This window comes from Cuculus canorus, chromosome 12 (genome assembly GCF_017976375.1).
Source record: "Cuculus canorus isolate bCucCan1 chromosome 12, bCucCan1.pri, whole genome shotgun sequence".
In the NCBI taxonomy this organism is placed as follows: Eukaryota; Metazoa; Chordata; class Aves; order Cuculiformes; family Cuculidae; genus Cuculus; species Cuculus canorus.
Window position 1 is genome coordinate 21,633,290 of NC_071412.1, and position 18,609 is coordinate 21,651,898.

Genomic DNA, 18,609 nt, shown 5'->3' on the forward strand with positions numbered 1-18,609 from the left:
TTACTGCCTATTCTACAATGATGTCTCTTAAAGCTAAGAGAGATATAACTGGAATTAGTAAGAGATAGGAAAGAACCATTGCTAGTTGATGGTGAGATTTTCAACAGAAAATATGAAAAGGAAGTAGTGCAGTTCATCTTACAAGATGTCTGTGGAATCAGTTGATAACTGATGTTGTTCTGTCTTGATAAACAATCTTTTTTTGTGGTTTCACTTTTTTTGTATCATTTCATGGTATTTTCACTATTCTTTTTTTGGAGGAGGCAAAGGTGGAGGAGGGAATTGGGCAAAATAAACGGGAGGAAAAAGAAGAGAAGAAAGGTTTATCTTTGACGCATTCAGAAGCTTTTAATGCTGTCTCTTAAAAGAACTCCAAAACATTCTTAAAGTAAACGCCTTGTTGTGGGAACCCAGAATTGGGCACAATATTCCATTTGTGATGTCACAAGTCTCAAACAGAGAGCATTATCCCCTTCTTTGACCCGCTGGGTACCCCCTTGCTCGTGCAGCCCTGTGTGTACTTGCTGTCTTTGCTACAAGGGCACGCTGCTTGCTCATACTCAGCTTGTTGCTCACAAGGAACCCCAAGTCCTTCTCTATGGAGCTGCTTCCTAGCCAGTGCGCACCAACGTCTGCTGGCGCATGGAGTTTGTCTGTCCTAGATGCAGGGCTTGGCATTTGAACTTCATGTGGTTCAATTTTGATATTTCTCTACTTATTCCCACTGGCTCAGCAGAAGTGATTTAATTTTACACAAAAATACAAATGATTAGATTGTGAAGACCATAGGATTGACATAATTCTGCCCTGTCAAATCCATAGAGGCCAACCCCTGTGACTTGGCGAATCTCCAGTTGATGTCAGCTTTGAAGTCAGTGAGGATTCCTTCCGAGGAAAGACAGCAGTATTTGGATTAAGATATTTATTTATGATTGATAAATGAAGTCCACCTGGTCTCCAGACAAGGAGAGCAGATGATGCAGGGGTAGTAATTTCAAGAGTTTCTCCTTCATTCCAGTTTTGTATAATATTTTATTACAGATTAAAATACCTCCCAAACAAACAAACAAACAAAAATCTTCTAATTGACTGATAAATTCTAAGACCATCTTACCAATAACAGAACAGCAATAATTGTTACTCATGCTACTCATTAGTAGAGGCTGATTTCAGAAGAAGAGCAATACAGACTTTGTGCTTAGGTGTAAGAAATTGTCTTCTCTTTTTTGCATGGACCTCCTACGTTTTGATTTCACAAGGATTGTAGGTGCCACCTTGTGGACAACATTATTAATCTGGTATCTTGTTAGAAGGACACAAATTGATGAGGTAGGATTACTATCGCTATTAAAACTTTACTAATTTAGTTCTGTGATAGGAATTAGTTATGTTTTCTTTGAGGATTGGAGGATTTCAGTGTATTGAATTTTTCAGTATTGTTAATTGATATTCTGAGACTTTACCTCTTAATTAGTCTATGGGTGTTCTGTAAGCAATCTCTGGAGTCCAAGAAGAGATCACCATTGGCTCCAGCAGCTGTGGATGAAGTCACACTCTACTGTGGAGCCTTACAGCTTCCTGATTGTTGCAGTTCTTCCCGACACAGCCTTGGTCACTCTCAGATCCTGAGCGGCAGCTTGTGTGGATCACAGATCTGGTTCCCGTGGCAATCTGTTACATGATATATAGAACTTACTCTGGGCTGTAATTTGCAGAAACTCAGGTCCTCTACTCAGTATGTTTGCCTTGTTCTCAGATCCCCACGCTCTGGGTTCTCTTCAGATTCCCTGTGGTGGTCATCAGGGAGCTGCCCCGTGCTTGCGAGGGTCCCACGCCTTTGTTCCCCATAGTGCCGAGCAATGCCGCCTTCTGGTTACCAATTTAAAACCGTGCCAGGATAATTTCTTGTCAAATCTTTTAACATATCAAGATTAAGGAAAAACAGCCTTTCCCCTTAACTTTAAAAAGAATGTAGGAGCATGCAGGAACAGATATACTCTACATTTATTTTCTTTCTACCACACTTTACTGAGAGCTTCACGCCTGTCTGCGTTTTGAACTGCTGATGGTTCCAGTGTTACATCATGACTTACAGTAAAATCTACGTAACGTGTGCACAGCGCAAACTCCCCCAGATTATGGGAGAAGTTCGTTGTGCATTTTCTGCTTACTTCGATTCAGAGTTATCTACGGAATATCAATGTGCTTATTTGGGGTTTCTTTTTTTTCCATTCAGTAAGCAAACTGCATTGCTCGAAGCAGGAGATCTCTTTTTCCTTTGACTGGAACGTGGAATATTGGGGCAGTTTGACACCCAGAGGAGAAAGAAACACCAATTTGGTCAGTCTTGTCTGCAGCGTCGGGAGCAGCGAGGGCGTGATGAACCCTGGAGCCGAGAATGACGGCAAAGCAGGGGACGGTGCCCTTACCCAAGAGGGTGCGTGAGTGCAGTTCAGGGCCAGTAGAGCGGGTCTGCTGCCGGCTGAAAGCTGAGCCAGCGGGTCAGGACGGGGGTCAGAATCAGGGGGGTACAGAAGCACATGTGAAAGCTTCTCTGATTCACTGGGGGAAAGCACAGCCAGCCTCTGAGACAGCGACGCTGGCATGGGTCTTAAAAGCTTTGGAGGCAGGATATTAATGAGGGAACTAGTGCGTAAGAGAACTCCCAGAAAGGCCAATATTTGTAGCTTTAGCTTGAAGCCTATGTGACAGACAGGAAAGAAAACACTGCTGCATGTTATAGGCAACCATTTATACACTAAAAAGCTGCTAACAGTGTTTCCAGGTGCGAATTCAGCATTGAGGTGGGTAAACCTGTTAGGTAAATTGCAATACATGAAATAAATCATCTGGTTCTGGCTACAGGGGCAATAATTTCCAGTGGGGAATGTGTCAAAGAAATTAAGGTATCTGTGAATCAACCACTGAGTATAAAAGGCCATTGGTGATAGGGTTAGAATTTTTTTCTTCATATCATCTAGCTTCTTGTAGTTGTCCTGGTGGCCTTGAGCTTTGCTTAACTTGAGATGAAATTTGAGGAGTAAACAATAATTCATGCAATGTCATGAAGCAGCACATGTAATTTTTAATTGTCAGCAGTTCATACTATTTTACCTGTATACACATTTTTCTTTTAAGCGCTCTTAGTTCAGTTATGCTCCTGCGCAAAGGCTTCTACATTCTGAAGGACAGTCCAGCTGCCTCGGGAAAGGCGCGCGGCTCTGCTGCTTCAGGTAGGTCGGAGAGGTGGAATTTCAGAATCGCATGAGAGCATTTCAGGATTTAGCCTTTGTGTAAAGCAGAGCTATCTGTTTAAACGAGCCAACAAGCTCGTAGGTGTGAGAGAACAGAAAAGCTGGTTATTTCCCAAAGTCAATAAATATAACTCGATCATAGCAATACAATAAAAGCTTTGTGGAATATGTTGTTAGAATGGTGCAACAGTGGACACTGCAAAGTATAGGTGAATTCAGTCATTTTAATTTCCTCTGTTGTGGTTTTCCAAATAACTGTTGATAAAAAAAAAAATACAGCACCTCTATGTAATATCAAAATGCTGTTAAGTACAAATGAAAGTGAGGATTTAACGAGACAATAAATGCCCTGCCCAACATGAAAAAAATGCACAGAGGAAACAAATTGTATGTTTAGGAAAAGTAAATAACTTTGGTTATTAATAAATGGTTCCAATGATCTGTTCGACCATTAAGGTGAGGAATTAAAACAAAGCCAAAAAATACCCAGCAGCATTTGCGTCATCAGTACATTAAGTTGAGCAAATATCAGGAGAATTACATTCACAAAGAAGAAACTGCAGTTTACTTAGCTGGTAGCTGGGCTCTCTTTTACATTTTTCCTCTTTGTCCTCCTCCCCTTTACCTCAGCCACCTCTGACCATTTGCAGTCAATTTGAACGACCCTCTACTTGTTCAAAAACATTACTAAGCTGTGGTAACTAGATCAGCCTGTGTTCTGGGTCCGTTTGAAATGAAGCATATGTTAGCAGACAAAAGAAAACTAAAAAACACTGTTGAGTCCTTATTGCTTTCAAGAATGTGAGTAGTTTATAAAGGAGCGGCATCAGGAGGGAGGTGATAATGGTAGAAGAAAGGAATAGCGAAGATTGAATCGGTTCTGGCCCCAATGGCAGTGAGAGACAAGGTGTTGCTTATAGCACAGGAAAAGGATAATACTAGAAGTATGGAATGGTACGTTCTCAGGATGGAGAGAGCCGAGAGGACAGTCTCTTTGGATGACAGGTGACTGTTTCTCTGAAGGCCTCTTTCAGCTGTGAAGATTTCAATGGAATTATTTGAAATTGATATAGCATATTCTGAAGTTTCAATACTGGAGGTCGAGCTTCCTGAAAAGTGTTTGTCAGTGTTTTCTCTGCAAGTTGTAGTAGAGAAATTTATGTTGCTCATTGTAGAAGCAGAAAATGCAAGTTATTAGAAAAGCGATAGAAACACAATTAAGCTGCTGTTGAAGTGTCATCCCTAAAGGTCATTGTTCTACAATTGGAGTCTAGTTAATAATTCAGTTGATGCATAAACCAGAAAGAAATTAGTCTCAGATTCCCGTAGCTGTGTTGGAGCTACAGTGCTAGGGAAAACGAGACTTTTCTCCTGGTTTCTGCATCAACAGTTTCCTACTTGGTTCCACTTGCAAAACAATTTTCTTGAGGAGTGACACGTCAGTAGTAGCTTTAAGTTTGGATACAGAAAATGTAGTAAAAATAGGAGTATAATGGAGATACGGTCTGGGACTTAAAGTCTGGAAAGAGTTTGGGGTTCTCCCGCAGACCTCTGGTGTGACTGCAGGATGTTCAAGCAATTTTATCCTTCCAGATTTGAAAACAATCTGAAAAGGTGGCTGCTTATGAACGCCTTCTCCTGGCTGTGTCCATGGGTAACTAATGTGTGGCTCTTGAGCAGCTCAGTCATCATCCATGTATTGTTTGGGACTTTGTTGCGGGTGATGATAACCATGGTTTCCAGAAGGTGGCCTTATGGTCTGCATCTGTACGTGTGGGTTGTAGGCTTTTCGTCAGACATCCTGGTGTTCCCCGTGTCTCTGCCGCGGGACGTGGTGCTGTGACCTGTCACCGTGCTGGGGGAGTCAGCTCTGCCAAGTTTTACAGGGATTGGGGGAACGTCTTGTCTCCAACACCTGGGTACAACGACGCCTGTGACCGCAAGCCCTGACTCAGACATTTTAATAACTTAGAGCTGGTACTGTCAGATTCAAGGTATATTAAATATCTGCTGCTTATCCTTAAAGTGTCTCTTGAGGATCTTGGAGCTTCTCCTGTAGCCAACTCGAATTCAGGCCTGTGTCCTAGAAGCAAATACCGTGCGGTTTGTCTGTGTGCTGTGTAGCTGCTAACCGTTCCAGCTGCTTGTGCGCATGCAGTCGCAAATTCCTGCTCACCCCCAGGCTATGCTTAGCCCATAACCAGTATGAAAGTTCCAGGACACAAAATCTCTTCCTTGGCTTGCTGATGCAGTGCTTTGTACGTTGTCACAAACCAGAGGCTGATTTCTCTTACAGATAACTTGTTTTTTAATGAAATGGTTACAAAAGCATAGAGCAGGGTTGTTTTTATAAAACTCCACTTATATTCCTGGTCAGTGAAGAAGTCTCTGAGTTGGCATCGCCGCTGCTGGGGGCCTGATCCGTGTTTTGTGCAGTTACCTCACCAAGTGTCCCAGGGGCAACACTAAAGTTCTGGTGGACGAGGTCAGTTGTCCCCGTTTCCTTACTGGCTGAATTATTAAGATAATGTCTTCCCATTTCCGTTTGAAAGGTTTGGGAATGAAACCCCCAGACTGTATATGGAGAAGACGTCTGACGTGGCAAGAAAGGCTCAGTCTGCCTTAGAAATTTGGCTGTAATATAGGAAGGTGTTTATTAAAATGGGCGTGAAAGAAGGTCAAAGGTGGTTCTCTTAACAGCTGACCCATGGACAATGTAGAGCAGGGGTTAGTTAAAAAGGTAAAGCTCCAGCATTTGGTAGAAAATACTAAGAATTATGGAAGATTTGTTGTATTGTTTACATGCTTTTATCATCTTTCAACTTTATCCTAAGTAGCTATAATATTCCCTTTGTTTATCTATTAATTCTTAGCTTTTTCCTTTTTTTCTGTTAAATTGTTACAGTATTTCTAGCTGATTATGACATCTTTCTTGACTTTCAGCTTTAGGTAGGTCATAGATTTGGGGAATGATTTAGTTGTGTTTGAATAAGCATTTTTTTGGTAAACGCATTCAGGAAAATGTTTAGGGAAAAAGGCAAATGGAACTAAGTTTAAAAACATTCGTATTGTTCCCCCCACCTCCCCATTGTTCTCAGAGATGCCATAGTTTATTTTATTTATTTTGATAGGAGGGATTAAGTAAGTCTAGAAACATTTTCTTCTACGAACTTGAGTTGGGCAGATGTCTGGGGACCTTGGAGGTCTTGCTCCAGGGGAAAACCGAGACGGGAAAACTCTGAATAAGCAGCTTCAACTGATCCTGCTATGGATCACTAGAACTTCAGTTTCGCTCACATATTCTAACTTAAGGAAGTGGCAAGTGAAGCACTAAATTGTTGTATAGTGCCATGCAGCCGACAGAACCTGAGAAGATAGTGTAGTACTAATTCAGAGCCTGATTCTGTGAGAAAATTGTTATTCAACAGTGTATAGTCTACTCTGCGTGCTTCATTTGATAGAATGTAATTATAGGAGACCAAGAGCTATGAGGTACTCCAGGCTTCTTGTACTGTGCTAGTGAAAATAAACCTATAGACCATCTAGGAGAAGGAAAGGAAAATAGTTTTTAGGAGAAGAGAAGAGAAGAGAAGAGAAGAGAAGAGAAGAGAAGAGAAGAGAAGAGAAGAGAAGAGAAGAGAAGAGAAGAGAAGAGAAGAGAAGAGAAGAGAAGAGAAGAGAAGAGAAGAGAAGAGAAGAGAAGAGAAGAGAAGAGAAGAGAAGAGAAGAGAAGAGAAGAGAAGAGAAGAGAAGAGAAGAGAAGAGAAGAGAAGAGAAGAGAAGAGAAGAGAAGAGAAGAGAAGAGAAGAGAAGAGAAGAGAAGAGGGAGAACCGAGAATCTCATGTCAAATACTGAAGTGAAGTTGGATTTACTGTTCTCGTGCTGTTTGTAGGGCACGACCTCCTCCACAATAACAACCAACGGTGTCTGCTCAATAAACTGCAGCTGCAGAAATCATCAGGTGTCTCACTGCTGCTCTGTTATGGGTCAGTGCCTCCTCTTGGGAAGGAAGGAAGCCAGGCTCTGTAGCCTGTAGTGCAGGTGTGACAGGATAAGGGTCATTTGGGGGCAGACTTATAGCTCTGGTTGGTGTATTTTGTACACATTTTGTGTATTCACATCTATTGCTTATATGGATGAAGAGTACAGGCATATTTGATAATACCAGGTGGGTGACATATGATAGTACTAGATTTATGTTTTATCAGCTGGTATTCCTACATCAAACCCCTCAAATCTCTATCTGGTAGAATTTTAAAATACTGTATGAAGTCTCTGTTAAAGGTTTCAGAATGTGGGCAGTCTACTTTATTTCTTGCGGTCACTGTTAGGAGAGTATGTGCCCTCTTTTGAATTTCTCTGGGGTCGTATATGCTGGTTAGGATCTTAATCCTTGCTGGTTAATTTAAAGGCCTTGTAAGGTACCTATGAAAAGTGTATTTTACCTTCTGGGGAAACCGCATAACCTGTGCTGCTGCTTGCTCGCCCTTACTGTGTGGGTCTAACCACCCTGCCTTCTCGTTCCGAGGTGGCAGACTGCGTCAGCAACAGTTCCGCTTGAATCTCATGCTCTGTGTGCTGCACGGTTACCATTCTCTATCTCTTTCCAGATTTAAATAATGCATTATTGTAAGACTAATCTGCTTCATTTTATAGCCGCTGACAATACAGATGAAACTGGGGCACAGAGGAAGAGAGCTAAGTGTTAAAAGAAACCTCTAGACGTACTTACGGGATGTCTTTTTTGTTTTAAATCTCTTTCTGCTTTCAACACAAAATAATGTGACAGGCTATGTGTGCCGAGTTCATCACTCCGTGTGTTGGTAATGCTTCTGAGATTACCCATCTGCTGGGGTAGTTTGGGGTGAATATGCAGATTTTCTTACCCTGATGTATTTTTCTCATCTAAACTGCAGAGTGTTTTTACTAATTTCCACTCAGGTACCTGGATACATACAAGGCAAAGAGACTTTAATCAGCTAATGTGAGATTTGGAGGATCTTCCTTTTCTGGTTCCCTAAATGCAGCAAATAATTAATCCTTAGCATTAGATCCAGGATTTTTTATAAAGTATTTCCTGTCAGTATAACATTTAATAATTCATGTGATCCGGTTTCTCTGGAGAAGCTACATGGCATTAAACAGCTTAAATCCTAACATATTCAAAATAAGTTTATGAATAATTTGATATTTTTTGGAAGGGAATAAAGGTAAATATTTTAACTGCAGGTCAGACTACTGAAAAGATACTATCAGCTAGCAAATATAGTTTTAGACATCTTGGTATTTAATTATTTTTGTTGAATTCACTATCAAAGGATGTTGATCTGGTTTGGAAGGATAACCAGAAGTCTGAGAAAGGAGGTATGACTAGTTCTGGTACTGTTACGTTATACCACGCAATAAGACTCACGTACCAAGTTTTTCAGAACATGGAGAGGAGAAACAGTAACTTACAATTAAAAGCATCTTGTAGCTAACTACCAGAAATCACACACAGTGCTAATAGTTAATCTCAATGCTTCTATTTATTCCTCAGAGCAGGTGAAAGAATACATGTTTTTTGGTGGCAAAATCAGTGATACCAAGTAGGGGGAGACGTAGTATTGCTCAAGCAGAACAGCAAATGCAGTGGCTCCCATGAAGCTCTATTTCATAGGACAGTAGCACAGAAAACTCAATTAGCAGTAGCCTCACCAGTTTGTAAACTAGAATTTATTGCTAGAGTGTTAAGGCAAGCCTTCTACTAGCAGCCAGGTGTTCTTCTGCTACCCGCTTGCTTTTAGTGGTGTTTTAGCCGTGCCCCTTGCTGAATCGCTCTTCTCGCATCACTGTGCTTAACATTTCTTTAGCAGTCGGATCAGCTCTGACACCTCTGTAACTGTCCCTGAGCACGTTTGCAGAATTTTTGACTTCTACATACGTATGACTTCCAGTAAACATTTGCTTCTTCTGCCGTCCAGTCCCATAGATGCCTGGGCTCCAAATTACTTGTGCATTACAATTTTTAACTAACTCTCTGTCAGTATAACTATTTTTTAAAGTTAATGCTGCTGATTATACTGCAACTCACAACTGTGGCTTTCCTGCCTAATAATACAATGCAGCTAAAGCAACAGAAGCAGATTATTGTTATGTTGATTATTTATGCTGCTCTACCACATAGACTGCAATTTTTAGTAGAATCATTTAGTACTGGAATTGTAACATCTGTTTTCCATTTCAAGGATCAGCATTTCATGTTTTCAGATGCCTGGCACCAGCTCCATTCTGTTGTATACATAGTCTTAAATCCCTATTAAGTCCACCACTGAATATTTCATCCAGATTGTCCCTTGTTTCTCTCAAAGGTTTTTATTTAAATTAATTTTGGCATACAGTTGGCCCTAATTCTTGAACAGCACCTTTCATAGTGACTTGGAACTTAGTAGAGGAGTTTCTTCCACTACTTGACATCTTCTGTATTGCTGTTTTTGCATAGAGTGCAAGTCTTTCTCTTCTAAGAAACACTTTGGAAGGAGATGTTTTAAGGGACAGATGGTTTCTAGATCTCCTCTTATTGATAACGTAGGAACATCTTGCAGCAGCTCTGCTCAAAATCCTTTCAGTGGGCAGAATGCATTTTCCTTTGTCTTCTCATTCATCTCCTATTCCCACTCCTACTATGTCTGCATTCGTATTAGAAATGTTCCGTGTGACATGGCTCAAAAAGTGATACCTGCTTGTGGATTCCTTAAGTGTGTTATCACTTGATGAAAAACAACTGTGAATTCTTCATCCCCAAGGGTGCCTTTCACTATTGTGAGAGTTTACTGGGCTCTTCAGTTGAGTGTTAATGTATTGGCACCCACTTTACACCTCAACCTTCCAGAGTTATACAGGAGACTATCGGAGATTTCAGACCTATCTGCTTATCTTGCAAAACTTCTGATCTTTATGTCTGTTGACATAGTTAAGACTTACTCATTTTTCCACAGCAAATATTGGGAAGAACACTTCACAGTAAATTCCAATCTGAATCACTTATTTCCTAAACACATTTTTTCCTTGCTGATGTATCACCGTGCATTAGGCAATGTGATAAGGGGATTTATCTTCGGTGTGTGCATATGTGCTTAAATGTAATGAATACCACATCCTGAGAGAAGTTAGAAGTTGGGTTATATTTTTATATGGATGTCTGTTAGCCAGGTAGCAAGGTGGTGCTGCTTGAATTTATGGTCATAGCAAGAAAAAGAAAGAAAGAAAAAAGAAGAAATGCTGAATTATTGGTTCAGTGCAATTGTACGGCATCTCCATTTTTTATTAACTTGTGTGAATTCTGTTTACCAGCCTAGTTCTACACGGATGACTACCATTCCAAATTTCTGCACAACTTCAAGCAGCTGTTTAAAAGCAGAGAGAAAACAGAATCAGATTGCCAGAAAGGTGTTGCTTTCATCCTCCCCAAATTACTCTGGACCAAGGCCCGGGATATCCAAGTATTGAGTCCTGGACCAGTAACATGTGTCTGATTCAATATGTCGTGACTGTCAGTGCTAGAAATCTGTGCTTTATACAGTTAGGAAGGGAGTTTCCCATAGAACACGCGGGGGACAGGCTTGCCGTGTTCTGGAAATATTAGAGAGTACCCAGCAAATTTTATGTGCCTGCCTGAGCCGTGTCAAGCAAATGTCAGAGTTTCCTGAACGTATTAGCTACAATCGGCCTTTTCTGCTGAACCCTATGCTACGTTCGTCTTTGAAGCACATCATTTCCATGGAAGCTCAGTAGATGCCCCAGTAACGGTTTTTAATTTTTCCTTGCAAAATTGCCATTTGTTGTTAAACGCCTGCTGTGTGGGGTCAAACACACATGAGTGGACTCTGCATAATAGATATCATTTATTTATCTTACTATTTGTGGTATTTATCTTGGTTATCTTATGTTATTGATTTATTGTCTTTGTATATATCTTATTTATGCACTTGTGGTTCTGTTGCTGTTTCCTCATTGTCAGTTGCTGGTTTCAGATTATTAGGTCCTTGTCCCCTGTAATTCATTCTTTGTATCTTTCTCGGTCTTTTCTGTGAAAGAACATTGAAACATTACAGGCACTATTTGTGGTAGAGGCTGCTTTTACCCTACATGGGAAGGATTCTGAGTAGTACAGCCAGCCAACGTTTTGTCAGTCTGCATTTGACTAAGAATGACATGTGAGCTTAAAACAGGTTTGATATTTATTCCCCAAGGAGGAATCCCATTCGATTGGTTGTGTTTCTCCTGTGAAAAGTAGTTCTGTTCAAACTGACCCACAGTTCTGTGTGATGGTCTCAATGAATAAAACACACTTTTCTCTATTCTCACTTATTTGCTAAGAGGCAAAAAAAAAGGATTAACCTATGTGGGACTCGGCAGTGACGGAGGACACCATTAAAGATTTATGCTGGGAATTCATACTGACTAATACCTCAGACTTGAAGGGATTCCTTTCACAGAACAACTTCCTGGCAGTAGAGATTTCCTGAAAGTCATGGTATAACATAGGCTGATGCTAAATACCATTACATTTCCATCCAAAAAATATGTGGTAGAGAAAGTGAAGGCTCTGCAAAATATCCTTCAAGGAGGACCAGGACAGAGATGAATCAGTCATTGGGCACAGCTGTCTTAAATTTAAATCACTCATGTTTTTCAGGTTGTTTTAGCAGGTCTGGAATCATGTTGTGTGACTTTTGTTCTACTGACACTTGTGATTCCTGTATTTAAGTGGATGCGTTACTTTGATAGCAATAAAATGCATTTTGAGGCAGAACACAAAAATTGAATTCATACGTGATTCTAGTATTTCCACCAAGCAATGCAAATGTAAGGTAGTAAACCAAGGGTTTCTGTTTGAATCCAGAATCTCTTTGAAATCGCGCACCAATCTGCTCATACTAAATGTGATAGGATGGAACAGATACGTAGTTATCAGGCTATCCCACCACGAAAAACAGGGTGCTCAGGAATCTTCTTCGTTCTCTTAATTCATGACCACGATCAGGTGTCCTTGTCAAGCTCCGTGTAATCCTGGCAGTGATAAGTTAGATGGTTTTATCTGTGTTTCTTGGATAGTCATAAAAAAGATGTTGGGTGTTAAATATTTGTATTGGAACTAAGCAGATTCTGGCTTGCAGTTTAGAACATTTTTCACAGCAAGGGCCAAGAGTTAATATTGGGAATAGGAAAGAAATCCAGTGATGCCAAGGCTCAAGACACTCCCTGTGTTGTAAGTTGCGGTATCAAAAAATGCTTTTTCTTTATCCTCTTACTTGGATGTTTTCTTCCTGGGAAGTCCATGTAACAGCCATCTTGCAAGCATTTTGCAAGAATTTACAAGTTTTTTGACAATCTGAAATACTAAAACGATACTCTGTTGTTTATTTTTAACATTTTCCATCAAATTACTACCTTTCATAAATAAGTGATAGGCCGCTGTTCTGCTGCCTCCTGTAGTGTTTCATTCTTATCTGAATAATTACTTGTTTTACGTTATTTTAAATTATTTGGGTGTTGGTTTGTTTAAACTCTCCTGTGCAAGTGGGGGTTACTGCGTGGGCTGAAGGATTTCGACTCTTTGAACAGGAGGATCGCTGTGTAACCGTCCAGACACGGTGTAAAGACTTCTTTTAGAGAACTCTCCTGGTGAGACTCAGTGCTCAATTTTAGAGGAAATGTAGATGAAATTATATATATAAAGTAGTTCTGCTTTTGTAAAAAGTCCATTTTGGATCATAACAAAATCACGTCTCCTCACCTCTTTTCTGACCGCAGCTACAGGAAACTATGTTGTTAGAAGATGGGTTTCTTTCAGCTGAGGAAGGTCTACTCAGCAGTGACCGGTGAATTAGTGTTGTTCAGTGTGCTCTTGCTTTGTGATAACAGGTTGTAAAAACCCCCTGGCTAACTTGGAGTCCCCGCGTCTGTGAACCCTCTGTGTTTTATTGCCTTTTCGCATACAGACGAAAAAGGGAAGAAATTGCTGAAATGCTCGTTCACAAAATCTTTTCAAGATTGAATGTTCTGTGAGAAGTTTTGCTGTCGTCAGTTGTTCTCCCGAAGTCTGCAGTTGTAAGATCTTGGAGAAAGAAATCTTGTTTTATTTTGCAGAGCATTGGCTGTGATGACTACCTGGGTTCAGACAAAGTGATCGACAAGTGTGGGATATGCGGAGGGGACAACACTGCTTGCAAGGTTGTGTCTGGAGTTTTCAAACACACGCTAACAAATCTCGGCTACCACAAGATAGTGGAAATTCCCGAAGGAGCTACTAAAATCAACATTACTGAGATGTCAAAGAGCAACAACTATTTGGGTAAGTTGCATCTGGGTGAATAAAGCGTTCTTTGCGCGCTACTGTAACTGGGTGGAGGTTATGCCAGGAAAGGCCTTCTAAACAGCGTGAATATGAAGTAGATGTCAGGAACAAGAGAGAAGAAGAGAGGGGAAAAAAAAAATCGTTGAACAGGCATTTTGATTAGAACTAACTGGCAGTTTATAATTCTGGCTTGATCTCGTGTGACAAACACCACAGACCTGTTACTGCCTATTTCCCTGTCTGTCCCACTTGGGTTTTGGCTTTACTGCTACTTAGTTCCACTGTGGTGATTACACTTCCCACACCGTTAACCTTCTCTGAGTAGTCAGGAATCCAGCTAAGCGGCATGCTCGTTTGTGAAGAGGGAATCTCCTGATGGCCTAAGAATTTCAGTTCTTTTAAAGTGAAAGTTTACGGAAATTGCATTGACATAAATGATACTGAGGTTGGATCTGCGGAACACGAGCTCTTTTATTCAGTTGTTTATTCTGAAGCAGGTCCTTAATTCAGAACTACGGAGGATCCTGGAATATTTCTACTAACATCATGGCATCTTGTGGTATATTTCTAGATCTGTCTGGTATGCTGCAAATTAGAGATGATGTGGAATTTCTGCAGATCGTCTGTGTCGTGTGTGTTTGTGAACTGTGCCTCTCCCTGTTGTAATGTCTCATGTTCCCAGGTCACAAAGCCCTTAGTTGGCCTCCATTGGTGCTTCTGTTTTGGAGCCAATACTTCTGAGTGGATTGGAGAGAGAAGAAGCAGTTAAGATCTGTAAACCCTTTAATTTCTCTTCACCTGTCAGTCCATACTTAGATCTGTCTTAAAAATTCCAAGAGCAAATAGTGAAAATGGGGCCTTTCTTACCAGCTTGGTGCAATTATTGCTAGAACTGTCTGGCTGTACTGGAAGGCTGAAATCCCACTGCTCTTGTTTGCCTGGTGCTTTATCTCACTGCCCCCCAGTAAGCACCTCAACTCCTGCTCAAGTGAAAGAGAGGGAAGTGCTCATTAATGAATTGCTTCTCTCCTCTTTTCTGCTTTCTTCTCCTTAATTCCTGCTGGAGCTGTAACTGGTTCTACAGAAACGTTTTCCTGTAGATGGGGATTTATTACGGGGAACAGTCTGATCTGTAATGTCAACACTGTAGTTTTACTGTGACTCTCGGAAAGTGAAGAAATATTATCAGCTACCCACAGTCCAAGAAAACCAAATGTTCTGGAACCTCTGTAGGGTGATCGTATCCATTCTAATTTGTCCTGGTTTCATCCAAATGTACTTTTGATACATTTATATACATTAGCATTCATTTTTTCATGTGAACAGCTTGTATAGAGTCCATCAGCGCTGACTTGTTTGATGATGAAATAAAACAATAATTCTACTTGAAGAGCTCCCAGAGACACTGGTACATTTGATAGAAAATGGCTGAGAGTGCAGCTTACTTGGCACGACGGTGAAAGTAGCCACGTTACTAATATATCAAATCACGGAGCTGAAGGTAATCTTTCTGTCAGGTTTACATGCCAGCATCTGAAAACAGCTGGCAGGAAAATTCCCTTAACTATATGTTAAAATGTCCTGAACCACTTGTAGCTTTTTTGGGACGGGCAAGACAGAAAATAGTAATATTTTTTGCTTAAAAATAACCAGGCTGTTAGCATGTATGGGAAAGGGGCAAAGTTTTTCTTTCCCATGCTACTCCGTATCTCCTTTTCCCCTGAGCTATTGGTTTCTGTTATCATCTTTTTTTTCCCTTCCCCCTTTTTTTTATCCCTTTCAGATGTTTCATTTTAAAGCTACTGATATGGATTTAGTCTGCTAAATTTGCTGGTTCCCTCCGCTGTTAGGAATTCTTGAGGGTGTAGTTCCAGTGAGTAAGACTCCAGCCTCTCTGCTTACACCATTACACGATAAAAGTGGTTTATTGAATCAGGTGAGTTGCACCAGGACAGGAATGAACATGTTCTGACAGATCAGAAAACTGAAACTGGAGAAAGATTTATCGAGCAATTCACTGGGCAAATGAAATGGTAGTTGGGACGTTGCTTTTTGGTATATTGGTGGTCACAGATTTCTCACTGATAAAATAGCGTTCAAAATTGAACATCCACATTTTTTAGGGCACATAACAGTGACAGAGCTGGGAAGATCGCAAACTCGGATCTGGTATTTACTGTTTTCTCGGTTTTTATGGTAATAAACAGAAGTCTTGAACTTCACAAATAATAGTAGAACAAACTTAAGCTCATCCTCATGCTGTGGCAGCAACAACCCAGCAGTCCTTTAAGCATGCGCTCGAGTACTTTGCAAAACTGGAGTTTCACAAAAACTACAGAATCAGAGATTTCTTTTGTATCGGTGATCTATACTATTTTATTTCTGTATACTTTAAAAACTTTCCATTTCTGTTTTCTGTTGCTCATGTTTTATTTTGTGGTGTTTTCTCCTGATTTTGAATTAATTAATTGTGTGCAGCATGAACATAGTCTTTTCTTCCTGCCTGTATGCTAAAAATCCTTTTAGTATTTCTATTTCTTGAAGATCTTTACTGTAGGAAGAGTGTCAATCTGGTAAAGGAAATTCTTTTAACAGCCAAATTGAGAATGGCTCGCGCCATTCTGGTGTTTGTTTCTAAGCCAGAGTGAACTACCTATAATAGAGCCATAAGGCAGATCACAAATTCCCCAGGAAAATCTTGTATTTTTTCTTGTGTGTGTGTCTCTTTCCCTTGGCCTCAGGAAAGTGGCTTTTTGGCTCATACCTGCTCATTTATGACCGCGGTTACGGCCAGTTTTGCAACTCAGAGAAGTCGTGTTTTCATTTCCTGTGTTTCCTAGTTCTGTCATCATTTGACAGAGGTGTTGTTATATTTTTTTGCCATTTGTTTGTAAGCAATGGTCCTATAAAAACAGCCGTTGCTGCGCAGTGCACCGGCTGAAGCCGCCTATTGCTTTGATGAGCCGCCCTGCAAATATATCATCTGAACAACTGCCAGCGGCAATGAGTCCCACTGAGGTGCTCGTTTCATAAGTTCTGTATTAAAGGAATGGTTTTTTCCTTCTCTTAAAATGTGTAAAGGTTGTTTTGAAAGGAAGGGAAAGGGATAAAGAGAAGTATGCAAAATAGTGAGAGGAAACTCAGAAAGGTTTGTTGTCCGGTTTGGCTTCTGAAGCGCTCAGCACTTTGGCTGCTTGTACCGCTTTGCAAACCCCTTGGCCTGGAAGTCTCTGGGGAACTGACCCTGCAAGGTTTTCACTGTTTCCTGCCTCTTGTCAGACCCTTAAATCTTGAATTTCAGCCTTTCTGACAGTGTTTTGATTATATTTCCGTTTCCAGTTATGGACAGAACCAAGGAACTTCAATGCAAAATTTCAAAGAAAATGTGTTAAAAAATGAAAGAGGTGGGCTGTGCACAGTTTTAGTAATTTGAACCTGATCAGTGTGAACTTCTTAGATCCCAAAGCTTTAGATTATTTTTGTCTTCTAATTGATGAGAAAAACCATCAAGTTGTTTACATGGAAATACTCATTTGAACATTGGCTTTAGTGCACAGTGTGTGGATATCAACACGTGGTTTGCTCAAAGCTCCTTAAAAAATACAAGCTCTTCTGAAAGTTGCGTGTTAAACTGAGCATCTGAGTGTGAACGTATCGTGGCACCATGGTGACCAATACCCAGTAAAAGAGATTCTTCTCTCGCTAATGCAACTGACTTCCTGCTTTCACTCTGTTTTTCTTTCTCTCCAAGATGGCCAACAAGGGATCATTTTGGAAATGCTTTGTACTCTTTGGAAGTCATTAGCCTTGTGAGTTGATTAAAGACCCTCATATGTGATCACATGCTCGGCGGTCTTTTACCTGATGTAAACACTACTTTGACTTAAGGATGTTCTTTCTTAAGGTTGTGATCAGGGTGTAGTGATCTTACCTCGCTGGTCGTGAGTCCGAGACAGTGCTTTTCTCTTGTTCCTGCAATTTTTAATTCAAAATGAACTTTGTACTCTGACTTAGCTATGCGTAAAGAACGACCAGTGTCAGTCCAAGTTCACAAACTATCCAGAGGCAATTTCCCAAATCACATGAAGACACATTTCTTCTTTTTCTAGCCAAGAGGAGAGGTTGTTACTAATTTAAATAGTAGTTTGAATGCTACACAACAAAATTTAAGAAAAAATGGTTGGGAACCTGGTTTCAATTGTTGTAGATATTTCTGTACAGCATTCTTTGATTCACTAATCTTATTTTATTCTGAGCAAAATTCTCTTTTGGATAGCAAAAAACCTTTCTTTGTTCCTTAAGCATCCCTTGATCTAGGCATATAGAAAGTGCTCTTACATCTTTGTCTGATTCTGTTAAAGAAACATATTTTTAGATTTTCTTTTCCCCTGTTGCTTCTCTTATTGCCCTTTGAACTTCTCAGTTTCAACATTTTTCTTTCTTACCCTTTTAAAAATCTCTTTTAGTAAAGTAATCACCCAGTAGACATTCTACATGATTAGTGGCTTCATGGTTGGATTGAATAAAGAGATTTCATCTGCAGAGAATATTTTTATATTGCAGCATTAAATTCCAACAGAAATCCAAGTCTTTTCTAATACAGACTATATATGGAGATTTAAAACTTAATTTATAGACTGTGTGATTAAGTTAGTCAAGGGAGATTAAGCTTTATCCTTTATTTCTTAACTTGCCCAGTGTCTATTGAATATTACTTCAAACACGTATCAGAAAAATTTGGGTGCTTAGAAGACTTATAGACACAATCTTTGTTTCATATTTGTACCCATGGCAGCAGTAGTTACTGCCCGGTCATGACTCCATTTGTTTTGTATACTTGCGTTCTAATCAAACTGCTGCAATTCTGAAGATGTTGTTACTTTGGCTGAGAGTTCTGGGTCAGGCGAATGTCTGCTGTGAGATCATGAACTTGTTTTTTAGCGGATTACTTAGCAAAGGCTACCAGCTCACACTGCTAATGCAGATACGGCCTTGGGACCCTGAGACAGAAGAAC

At 40.3% G+C, this 18,609-nt stretch overlaps 1 protein-coding gene across 6 annotated transcripts in view; it reads left to right on the forward strand.

Annotated features, from left to right (window-relative positions):
• THSD4 (thrombospondin type 1 domain containing 4) overlaps nt 1-18,609 on the forward strand; it is a 262,813-nt gene that overhangs the window by 197,987 nt on the left and 46,217 nt on the right. For all 6 annotated transcript variants that reach the window (XM_054077699.1, XM_054077701.1, XM_009555335.2 and 3 more), the window contains one exon: nt 13,387-13,591. In XM_054077699.1, the coding sequence (XP_053933674.1) occupies nt 13,387-13,591 (205 nt within the window). The remainder of the gene's footprint in view (nt 1-13,386; nt 13,592-18,609) is intronic.